We start from the raw sequence: 12730 nt of genomic DNA, 5'->3' as shown, positions 1-12730 counted from the left end.
TTTTTCTTTCTTTCTTCTTATCCTCTGTGTGGCTGGAATCACACTAGCAGGCTGCAGCTGCTCAGCTCCCCAAGAAACCAGGGAGGTAAGAAATATTGCAGATGTCCTAATATATCTAAATCTATCTATCTACCTACCTACCTGCCTTTTGACACACACCAGGACTACAAGACATGGGGTATTCTGCCTAATCATCTAAAAGAAAATTTGTTCACCGCAGCAAAACTGAATTTCAGGTTGTCTCAGAGTCTGGAACAGAACAAGGACTTCAGCCTCATCCCTACATAACACAGCCAAACCTTTTCAGCAGTCTTGCTCACTGTAACAGATTTGATATTAGGAAAACCATTTCCTGAGATGGGACCAGTGGATTTATATTCCTGTTGGCAAAAAAACCCCACAATTCTTTATTCTAATGTTTTGACAGACGTACATGTTAACTAAGCACAGAATTAGACAAAATATCTGGACTAAACTAGAGTTTGAAATCACAGTGCCTTAGATCCTGCAGACAGCAGGATCTTATTGATCTTGTCATGCTGTAAGATACTAGAAAACATAAGGAAACTTATAAAGAACCAAAGAAACTGTTTCTGTAAACTGGCTTATGAAACTAATTCTTAATGTAAAACATTAAAAATGGCAAGCTACAAATAGCTGTATGAACTGTTATTCCTGCAGGGCAAAGTCACCTTTCATAACATGTTGAATCACATTAGACAAAAATACTTTTAAGTGGATTCATTTAGCTTTGAGGTTTTCCCCCAATTTCTAGTTAGAATGCTATAAGGTTCATTTCACTTACATACTGTATTTGCCACTCAGCATTATCTGATCAAAGATCATTTTTGGACTTCTCCAACCAATTTCATTGCTCCACCAGAGAAAAACGTACCAATTCAGTAAGAAATAAAAGTCAGCAACTGCCCTCTGACAAAATACCGGAATTATTTTAAAAATCTGAAATTGAGTTTGGAGAATCACCATGCCTATGGTTAAGTTTTAGTAACAATCTGAATACTCACATTCAATGGAGTGTAAGAAGTTATTCATGAATCTTATTTTTAGTAAAATTTTAATAAAAGTGATGCTTTTCACATTCTGAAGAGCTAAAAATACAGAAACTTATTTACATTTTATAACAACAAAAATGTACAAATTACTATACAAAATGCATTACCATCTCATGAAAAAGAAGTTTTTGAAAGTTCTAGGAATTAGGACATTATTAAGTCTGTATTTTCTGAAGAGATACCACTTTAAAGACTAAGTATCCATAACTGAACAGTGATTTTCTTCAGATTAATAAAAAATGCTTTCATGACAATTATGACTGTCATTACTTTTAATTTTGGCTGATACAAATATAACCTCGTAATAAAAGCTGCTAAATTTATAACAAGTCAGAGCCAATATATATTCATTCCCGTGAGGCTTTTGCCACAGAAATTTTCAAAATGAGAAAAGTATAGAAACTTCTTTTTAAGGAAATACGCCTGGCAAGAAGAATGTAAGCTACCCTTTTATAAACCCCTATATTTGTACACAATCAGACAGTGCAGATGTTTACAGTTATTTCAAAATTACATATATGGCAACCACTGTATGCTATCTGATACACGTTTTAGAGTGGAAATAATTCAGCACAAGCTGAACACACAGAATGGCAAATTTCAAGTCACATTTCTAGTTGAAACACGCAAGCACATTCTGATACACAAAAGGAAATCTGACACACTTTTATTTTAGAAAAATATGGGACATCATATTGTACAGATGAAAAACGTAACAGATCAGCTCAGTCAGACCCTTAACTACTGCTTAAATCACTGGAAATAGTCACATCTGTGCGTCTGGGTGCTCGAGTTGGAAAAAGATGCTGATTCCCAAACTTTGAGTATGGATGAATAGGATTCTATCTGCACTTCAGATTGGGTGATCGCTGCAATACCTGGAGTATAACTTAAATCATATATTGGGTGTAATTCCGATAAAATGCATTTTATTTAATGTATTAAGACTAATGCAAGCCCCTACATTATACCATGACCTTCAAAAGCTGATAGCTATTTACTGATTTGAAAGGCACCCAAAGGAAGACATCAGTTCACAAAGCATTCTGACATCAATGTACCTACAGTGGCTGTGCTGCAAAGTGACTGAAAAATGCTTTGATTTGAACGCTGACAGCTTTAACCGAATGCTCCAGGATCATTCAGTTACTCTTAAATGGCAACTGTGTAAAATCCTATTTCTAACTGAAAGGGAAAAAAACCCCACAACAATCAGTTCAAGGTAATATACAGGAAAACTACTGAAGTGCCCAAATTGTTCTAATATTCATTTGAACCCGTGACTCTGAAAAAGTGAAGTATCCTGTTCTCAAACATGTATGGTCCACAGATCTCATGTGAAATCAATCCCTTGTCGCTTTCATCCATGAGTGTACTGTATGATTAGTAGAAAATCTTTAGCACACACAAAAAAAAATGAAAGATGAAACTTGCAGCAAGAGAGCATGGCAAACCTGAGAGATCTATTAGTGCATAAATCTGCTTAAGAACTAAAAAGATAGAAAGAGAGAGCTAACAAACTACAATAACGGTTATGTCTTTAAAGCAGTAAGTTATAACAGGGTGGGAAATGTTTAATTTGCACATATGCCTGCAAAGAGGTCACTATCTGAAAATAAAGAGTTGGTATTTTTCATAGCATCAGATTTATGGTAAAAAGCCATAAATAGTAGTTTTTATATTATGCTTTTCCCACCCTGGCAGAGAATAACATGAATTTAGAAGCACAGTAGAAGTGAAAAACAAAGAAGAGAAGAGATAGAAAGCAGCAGAGAAAGACAGAAAAGGTGAATACAGAGCTACAGAAGTGTTTATTGAGCATGCTACAGAGGTAAGCAGAGTACACACAAAATGAAATTAAACAACCGTCAAACCTCCCAACTTTGTTAGAAAAATTAATTTTTAATTGTGCCACTTCCAAACTATACTGAATTTTACAATTCTAAAGATGTAAAAACTTAACTAATAGAAAATATACATGACCTTTTTTTCTACATAGCTAACAGAATCTATGAATCTTAAAACTAAGTACATCAATTTCAAAAAGTATTGGTCATTTAAACAGAATCAAGGTAACAGTTCAGACTGTCAGTGAACTGCTTTCAAATTAACTGGATCTGCAGATTCTGAGCCATGTTTATAGTAAAGTCAGATCAATTTCTAAATACAAAATATTTTGAAGAGATTTATTAAAACTGAATATTACAATGCAAGGTAAATTAAGACTAAAGGCACATAAACTTTGGTCCCACCTGGTTGTCAGTTTTAGAAAACTGCCACAAAATTTCCTGCAAGCTTTTGCAGCAAACTTTCTTCATCATTGAAAAATACATGCACCATTTCCTGAACTAGCTTGACCAGTCTGTACATGCTCAGAAATCCACAACCATATTCCATATCTTAATTACAAACTAAAGATGGCAATATATATTGAAATGCACGTAAGTCATGTCAACTTCAAAAACATCTACGAAAAATATTCAGCCACAAACAAGACATTACTTAGTGCTGACATTTATATGATACATCCCACAAGAGTGTGTACAAAAAGGTTAAGATTCCACAATGCTTTTCACGTAGGGCTCAAAGTCACAGAAGTCACTTTTTGTCCTTTAAGAAATTAATATTCTGTACCTTGTTAATTTTAACTAATGCCTACATTCATAACTGAATCTAGACCAGAACAATGAAATACAAAAGGCTTTTTTTAAAAAAGAACACATAGCAAAAAGAAGTAAAAATCAAATAAAATAATTTTACTCTTTCAGTGTAATGCATCTTATCCAATTAAAAAGAAAATAAGTGACAAGCCAGCAGATAAAGAAATCAAGCAGGAGAAAACAAAAGCTTAACCTTTTTACACACCCCTGCCTAAACATTTTTAAATTATCATGTAACAATGTGCCCCAGACAACCAAATTTGCTTTTTACTAGTTATGCAATTCCAGCACTACTAATTTTCCTTTTTAAGGCACGTACGTCAACTAAGTTGAAAAAATGTGGTATTAACTTGAAATCTTTTAAACAAAACAATGGTTTATCTAAACAACAGTTGAACAGTTGAAAAGCAGTTAACATCACTGCCTTTTTTTAATTATTTTTTTTAAAACAATTGAGGAATGGTAACAGCATGAAAAAAAAAAAAAAACAGAAGACAAACTCTGGTCCCCACTTTCCTGAACAGTCAAAAGGTGACAACACCAAACAATGCAATACACCTTCATTCTCTATCTGCCTTTTTAAATAGTTGACTTAGAGAAAGAAACTCTCAGATGGTGACTTTCTCCCAGATTGTAATTGTGAAGATCAATCAAAGCCTGAATAGCTTCTTCTACTGTTGACATCTGAAGAAGTGCCATCTTGTGATCTCTTCTGAAACAAAATAATGGAATTAGGAACTTGAACACTACAGGGGTTGCTCCTAACGTCTGCAATTTGATATATACTTTTTCTTAAGATGTGCTGCAAAACTCTTTTTTTAGAGCTATGTGCAGAAAAGGTACTTACTGAAAAAATTTAAATGCTTTCACAGTGCCTCCAGTGTTAGCAAACAATGTGCGTAGATCCTCTTCTGCTACTGATGGTCTACAGACAGGAAGAAAATAAGCATAAGCAGCAAATCAGTAGTCAGTTCAGTGTGCTGTGATTCACATAAATATTATCAGATTGCTGACAGTGAACACTTACGGAATATTGGACAGATGAAGTGTTGCAGAAGGAGGGAATATGTTTTGGAAGTTTTTGGAACCAGGTTTCTTGAAGCGGTGCAAAGGTGAATTACCAAAATCTTTAGTCAGCCCTTGGTCATCAAGTCCCTCTCGAGGTAGTTGTACTGTCTGATGTTTGGAAAGGGTAACCCGAATGATCTTTCCATACATTTTTTGTCCATTAAGATGGCTCATGGCTGAAAAAGACAAGTTTACTCAATTGAGTGCTACTTTTCAATAGCTTGTGATACATCACACATGCAAAGAAGAAAAGCATTCAAGCAAATCAAAGGGTCAATGTGCTAAGGGACTAGAATCAGGAACAAGGTCTGAAGACTCTTTGTCAATATTTAATTTTATTCAGGGATCATCATATTTGATTCAGCTGTTGAATTCATTTAGGGTATTCATTTAAGTGCATACCTTGTGGAACATAAGTGCATGCAAAAAGATTTTGGATCTGGCGCATTACCAAGAGAAGAGACAAACTGACAAATATAAACACATTTAGTTCACCTGATCTTACACAGCCTAATTTCCAAATACTTAGACTAATGGGAATATAAACAGAAAACTAATCTTACCCAGCTGTGACTGGTTTCCATCAGCCATCTGTATAAGAGCACTATCTTTCTTATTGTATAAAATCTTCACACGCTGCACATCACCATAAACACCTTTTCAAAGTCAAAAGTAACCCAAAAGAAAAAGTTCATTTTTAAAGCCAGCCACCTAAGTAATATATTTTGACATATCAATGGAACATTCAGACAGCAACAAGATCACTCGCTCAAACTCAACACACTCACAAATGAATAAAGGAGATAAAGATTTTGAATAGTGAATTTTGAAAAGAATAATTTCTGATAAACCCTCAAAGCTATGTGAATGATATAAAATTAAAGACCATGCAAAATATATTAGCATGCATTAAAAGAAAATCTGTGTCTATGGAGAGATTTAAACAGCAAAAGAAAAATAGCAAAAGATTTACTATTCAACTTTAAGCCAAAGTGCTAGCTACAAATAAGAATTAAGGTGAAACAAAAAAACCAACCAAACAAAAACCATAAAAACAAAACCAAATCAATAATAAAAGTATAGTGCTAACAATAACATACCGAAGAGGGTAAACAGACTTTGGGGCGTAACCATCTTTAGAAGGAGAGAAGAGCAAGCAGCGTAAGACAAGAAGAGAGAAGAGTCGAGGAAGAGCGGAGATGAACAGATCATCCATAACGAAGGGTGGTTCCCGCAGAATGGTGAGGTGGTCATGGATCATGGTTTCAAGGCGGTTAATTGGGGCAAGTTGGTCCGAGGAACATTTTGTTCAAGCACAGAAGCATGAACATAGGGAATGAAGACGGGGAACGTAGACAAAGACGAGGAGAAGGGTAAGACAGGGAAGGGCATGGGAATTTGGGTAAAGACAAGGAAAGGGAAGTTGAACACACAGGGAAAAGGATGAAATGGGGGAGGGAATACAGCAATGCAGAAGAAAAAAAAATAAGGAAGTGGGGAACAAAAAAAAAATAAAATATAGGTCAGTACATAGGAAATGTAGGAATTTGGTCAGAAAATGGTTGGTTTATGTACTGTACGAGAAAAACTGAGTAAAATGTAGTCACCCAAGACAAATATGGGTAAAGTACATTCATATCAAGAATAAACTACAGCATTTCATCTCAACATGAAAATAAATTAAAAAAAGCATGCAATAGAAATTTTTAAATTTAAACTTTAACTGCGTAAGCATGGCTGGTTATGAAATGCAGGCAAAATATCTTTCAAAATGGCACTCTGATCTGAAACATTTTAACATGCAAGACTGTGGATGACAAAATAGTACTAGATGATAAAAAAAGCTTAATGATTTACAGTGACAGAGGCCAGTTAAAAATGGAACAGCTAGACTGATACAAACTTCCCACATTTCATACCAGCTTTCACAGCCATCAAAATAAATGTAAAGGACAGTAAAAATGCAAAACTAAATTAATCCCTTTAGATTTCAGAGTTAGCAAGAAAGATACAGTTAAGGTGAAAATGCTTTGCCACCACTTTTTTATTTTTAAGACAAATGAGAAACTGCAAAGAAAAAAAAAATTACTAAGAGAGACTGGAAGAGTGCCTCGTCAAGATCTTTGGGAGAACCTTCAAAGAAAAATGTGTTAGAGTAGTTCACACAAAATAAGACTCAAAAATGTGAGATACAAGCATGAAATGAAACAGCAAACAATTAGAAACAAAACAGAAATTCTAGTTTACATGATTACAGTTACAAAAGAAAGAATAGTTGGTATTCAAACATGAAGAAGTTACCAAATTTTTCTTAGAAAAAATAGGTAGCTGACTGTCAAAGGATATTTTAAGTTGTCAGCTACCTAGGAACAAAAATGTAAGTAACAATGGCTTTAAAATAAACTTTGGGGATTATTAAAAAAACAGCAAAAATACTTTGAGCTTAAAATCCAAATGTAAGAGGCCAAAGGCAAAGAAATTATAAAATACTGACAAATGAAGTGTGACTAAAGAGGGGGGGAAAACAAAGTAAAATTGTTTCACTTACCTCTTCATTTAAATTGCTAACCAGGAGGACTGTATTGCCACCAGCTGAAACTCCAGGCATTCCCACACGGCCAGCAGCAGCAGCTGCAGCTGCAGCAGCAGCATTTGGAATAGCCAAAGGACTCAGAGCTCCTGGAACAGCTGCAACAGGAAGCCCTAATTTTAAAATAAAGCATATTTTACGAAACACACACAAGTCATTTAAAAAAAAAAGTTCCTATATCAGTACTAGGGCTGTATACACCACTCAACACAGCAAACAATACCACTGTAAAGTCATCCAAGGGTTGTGAAATGGGTTGGTAAATTAACATAAGAGAAATGTAGAAAATTTTTTTTAGATCAAGTTTGCAGTTATGAGGTATAAAAGGTACCTTCTATTCAAATAACCATCACTGTGCAGCAAAACTGTTTCCACTGCACTCTAAAATGCTTGAAGTGTCTAGTTTATCAAGAGGGTCTAAAGTAAATGTTGATTAAATCAGTAAGAATAAACACTAATTGTGCTCTCTGCATCATTACATGCTTATTTCTCATCATCATTTGAGAGACATTCCTCACTTCAACTTGGTGCTTGACTAAATCCCCAACTGTGCATTTGTCCATGTGAAGAGGTTTACACATCTCTCACATGAGCATGAGGTGGGGAGGCAACCCTCTAAATTCAAGATTCAGCATGCTCTGTGGCTTTAGTAACCCAGTTCTCTGAAGAAGCATGTTACCCTCAGCTATAGCTTCAGTTGTGCCTTTACATTTTCTTCTCCAAGGGAACTCAGACCCCGCAGAGAAATGCTGGTTTTGTCTGCTCACGTCGCTGGGGTGTGAGTTGAGTGCGCTACTCCCAGGATTCAGGAAAGGTTCTTGGGATACATTTGCACTATACACAGCTTTATTGTATTTGATCAACATTGCCATTTGCACATCATGCAGGGCTCAGTAAACAAGCACTATTGTATCAAAATACTTTTCCAGGACAGTATGGCATGACAGATCCCCACCCGAAGGAAATACAACTAGTTCAATAGCAATCACTTACATTTTAGAAAATGTCAAGCTACCAGGTCTTACTAGAGCATATCCAGTCTTCCAGTATGTCTAGACATCTCTCCCTAACCTTAGAAACTTTAAGCCAGTCCAGCATTTCAGGAGTAAAGGAATCTAAAGAAGACCAGTGCAGTTTTTATGGTTCTTTCCATAGCTGGGCACAGCACAGCCAAGTAACTCATACTTTAAAAGGCAAAATTCTTCACAGCATCAGACTCTCCTACGGACATTCTTTGGTCTCACCGAAGAAGTTAAAAACAATTATTTATTAAACACCATTCCTAAAAAAGTATTTTCAATTATTATCCTTCAAAATTCTCAGCAAGAATCTCGAAAAGGGGCACTAGTGGAAAGTGCTAACAAAGAATGCCAGCAATGACAGCAAGGGATAAAGCTGCGTGAGCCCTAAGCACAACAGCTTATTTCCAGCTGTAATATTAAACAAATATCTAAATTGTGACTAATGTATATCAGTATTTGCTATTTAAAGTAGTTCTTACATAAAGTATTTTGTTTGTTGTGGTTCAGTATAATACAGCTGTTGTTTATCCAAAGCTTTTTTCTGTGACATTTGTAACATTTTTGGGGGGGGGTTGAAGAGGAGGGAGATTATATCTATTGTTTCATATGTGAGGTAAAAAACAGAAGGAAAAGAAATTGCGTCTTATCATTCATTTGAACCCAGCTCATTTAGTCCAGTAGTAATTTTCTCCTTCTTTCAAAAAACATTAACACTCATTGAATGTTGCCCAATTTACAGACTCAAGGATTTCTGAAACCTTATTTTATCACAGGTGAGGATGTAGTAGATGAATGAGTGATGATGCATGCAGGCTAGACAATCTATTTGATTGATATGTTTTTAACTGATTACTCAGCATACATAGATCTCATTTTTTGAAAAGGTCAGACAAATTACAAAGCCACAGCAAACAGCTGTGGAACAGAATTCTTGGTCTGAAGTCTCCACTGTACTTTTATTTGCCATTCTGATTAAAGCAATGAAAAGCTTTTTAATAAATAAAAATAAGAAGAGTTTCTATTATTAAAAAGTTACCATGTAACACTGTTTAGGATTTGTATGAAACTATTTAGAAATGTTAGCTATGTTGTCAAAATGATCAATTAGTATCAGAAATCACTGTCACTAGTAGCTTTATTTTAGCTTCCTACAACTACAGAAGACAGGCTTTTTTTTTTTCAAAATATTAATGGAAGCATACAAATATTATTCACCTTCTTTCTAGCCTTTTGAGGCCTTCTCCTCACTGAAGGTAAAATACAAAATATCACATTATTTGTTCCCTCTCAGCTTATCCTTTTGTGTGACTTCCGAAATGCAAACTGCTAATGCCATTTTCATAGTAGGCAGACTGAAGCTATACTAAAAATATATTATCAACTTTCATGAAAACCCCAGGCACTAGTAATCATCTTAATGCAGCTAAATAAAACTGATCAAGAATTGGGTTTATAGACCTGTTATGAACCCTTTTCGTGGCTCGATGTCAAGTAACCACCATCTGCTTCTACTGACTAGCTCCTGTCCTGCTTCCTACAGCTTTGGGGGAGACAGCAGCTTACCACTGCTGCTTAACAGCTTACAAAGCTACAAGAGTTACATCATCAAGTTACATTTACTGAAGTGGAGCATTGGCTTCACCAGAAGGAAACTGAGATATGTTTGGTTTGGAATTAGTGCAGATTTAAGCACCAAGACTAACAAGATTTACATCCTGTCACTAAAACTCAAGCCACAAAACTGTGTTGAACCTAAATCTCACTTCTGACATATGGATTACAGTATATTCCTAAAAAGCCAACAACAAAAAGTTGCACCCAAGTTTTGTACAAGTTTGCAGCATATAGAAGCGTAGCAGAGGCAAAAGGAAGAAGTGAGTCCTTAATGCATTTTCTGTCAGCAATCTCATGATATACATATAAAAGATGAGATACAGCAAATTTTTACAGCAATGCCACATGTCCATCTCATGGTATTCTTCCTGAGCATGCAAAAGAACAGCACACTAAACTCAAAATGGAACTCCACTATTTTCATGGGGAAATATGCCCTCTGAGAATCTCGTGTGAATAAGGTACAGCCGAAACTCAGCATATGCTGAAGACATCTTTATCAACATTACAAAAAGAAATTCTGTATCAAACAGAAGGAAATAAACGTTAAGATTAAAAAAAAAAATAGGAGGAAGGTTGCTGTTATCATTCTGCCTTACTTAACACATCAGTTTGCCAACCTCCATGACTCTCTGAACTTCTACGTCTTCCCACCATTCTCCTTTTGAGCATCTTAGTAAATACACCTATAAATTGTATGCACAAGCATCCATTCTGGTTTTTGGTATTTTTCTATCTTTTGTCCTCTTATTTATTACATCAATCATATTTTGTGCCTTTTTACACAGTAAGAAGCCCAGAACAAGAATCCTGTTATTCCATATTCAAACAAGCACCATTCCCACTTTTACAATTATCCTAATGACTAAGGCACCAACAGTACTATTGGAGTCTCTTCGTAAAATTTTTCAGCTGGAGAACTCAAGTTCCGTAAAAACAGCAAAAAGTCAACTAGAAAAAAATGAACAATAACAACAAACAAATCCCTGTACTAACCATCCCCATTTGACAGAGGATGAAGAGTTAACAATATACCAAGCCCACCCAACTGGCCAGGAGCAGAGTAAGAAAATTTACCCAGCTCCTTTAAGTCTCTTTTGAAACAATTAATGTTTTTACATAAGAAAAAGCCAACATGATATAAAATCTCCACTGTTCATCAAAATAAACATGACTGACTTGGCTGATGCAGAAAACATTTCACTGCTGCTATGAAAGTCACTCAGGTTATGTACCTTTTATTTTTCTACTGCTTAGAAAAACAATTCATGTACAGAGGTTCACCCAAGGAGAACAAATTAAAACATTGAATTAGTTATTGTGACTATCACCTTCATAATGCTTTTAGAAATTATTTTTAATATATACAGAAGAATGAGTGATTAAAATCAAAATGTTAGAAAACTCTGTAATTTTGCAGACAAAAATCAAAAGTATCTAAGTGACTTTCGGGTCTATAGTAGTAGATCATAAAGTCCACAAAAGTCACTTGGATAACTGCAGAAAGTACAGTAACCCCAATTAAATATATCCATAGTAATGCAATGATGCAAGCATCCACAGAGTGTGATTTCACCATGCCAAGCAAATTAAACTTGTTAATTTGATGCATGCTTTAAGTACTATATACAAGGAAATACATTAGTAAGCCGAAGACTAGAAATCAACTTCTCAGGATTCAGGAAAATGTCAGAACCAGAGTTACCTAACAAAACACTTTTGGCACTTTTCTATAGCTCAAGAATCTTTACTCTCTTCTCTCCTAAATCCCTAATATTGTGGGTCTCATTAATAAGCAGCTTTATTTTGCTTTTGTCTACTTACTACTCATACTGAAGCCCCATGTCTATGTTCTAGTCAATATAGGCTAACAAAAGAATTACTAATTTCCTTAAGGGTGTTCCTACAGCACTCCTCTCCTATGGTGTCAAACTTCTACATGAACATTCATCCACCTTCCCAATCAAAGCATGAAATGAGAGATTTCAATTTTTAAATTATGGGAAGTTAAAGGAAAAAAAAGAAAATTAACTTTAGCTAGTTTTTCTTCTGAGACTTTAGATTCTTACAGTATGTTTTTACTTCCCAAAACTTTTGCTATAGCTGCAAGTGACACTGGAAATGTAAAGTCAAGCACTCTGGAATCTGGGGGAATTGACTTCATGTGTACTTTACAACAGTAGATATGAAATGTATCCTTCAAGTAACCTGATTTCAGAAAACTGGCAAATACAGTTCAATAGCCCTAGCTACAATATTTACCTCTTCTTGTGTTCACATCATTCACTAAGTGCCTTCTAACTTTTGTAACAGAGAGCAGAGGCTCTTCTTTCCTAGAGTAACTCAAACTTACTTCAGACTGGCCCAGACTGTACAAAACACCATGAAATCTATGTTGTTCTTATGTTTTCTTGAGAACAAAAATGGGAAATTATTCAAGAAAGAAAAAAGAAAAAGACTAAGTGGGAAGAACAATGATCACAACATAATAAATCAGCTTGTATAAAAGTAATGATTCTATATCTGAGTGCTATTACATTTTAAAGAGTGAAAGGTGTTCTCCCCAAAAAACAATTTGACAGGATTAGAAGCATGGATTGATTATTTTGGTAATAGTCAGAAGATATATCTATCTGTACCTTTTTCAGACCATTTCACTAACTTCTGATGAACTCAAAGGTTGACAAGACATATAGAACGCCT

General features: G+C 35.1%; 1 protein-coding gene across 5 annotated transcripts in view; it reads right to left on the bottom strand.

Annotated features, from left to right (window-relative positions):
• Nucleotides 1–1724: 1724 nt before the first annotated feature.
• The window catches only part of PTBP2 (polypyrimidine tract binding protein 2), a 48126-nt gene continuing 37120 nt past the window's right edge, over nucleotides 1725–12730 (bottom strand). For 2 of the 5 annotated variants that reach the window (XM_059854304.1, XM_059854309.1), the window contains 6 exons: nucleotides 7350–7504; nucleotides 5902–5935; nucleotides 5365–5457; nucleotides 4761–4977; nucleotides 4581–4658; nucleotides 1725–4445 (listed from right to left, as the gene is read on the bottom strand). In XM_059854304.1, the coding sequence (XP_059710287.1) occupies nucleotides 4313–4445; nucleotides 4581–4658; nucleotides 4761–4977; nucleotides 5365–5457; nucleotides 5902–5935; nucleotides 7350–7504 (710 nt within the window). In that variant the 3' untranslated portion in view covers nucleotides 1725–4312. The remainder of the gene's footprint in view (nucleotides 4446–4580; nucleotides 4659–4760; nucleotides 4978–5364; nucleotides 5458–5901; nucleotides 5936–7349; nucleotides 7505–12730) is intronic. The other 3 variants (XM_059854305.1, XM_059854306.1, XM_059854307.1) reach the window with 3 other exon arrangements.

Source organism: Haemorhous mexicanus, chromosome 9 (assembly GCF_027477595.1).
Source record: "Haemorhous mexicanus isolate bHaeMex1 chromosome 9, bHaeMex1.pri, whole genome shotgun sequence".
NCBI lineage: Eukaryota > Metazoa > Chordata > Aves > Passeriformes > Fringillidae > Haemorhous > Haemorhous mexicanus.
This window is presented reverse-complemented; position numbering and strand designations above follow the sequence as displayed.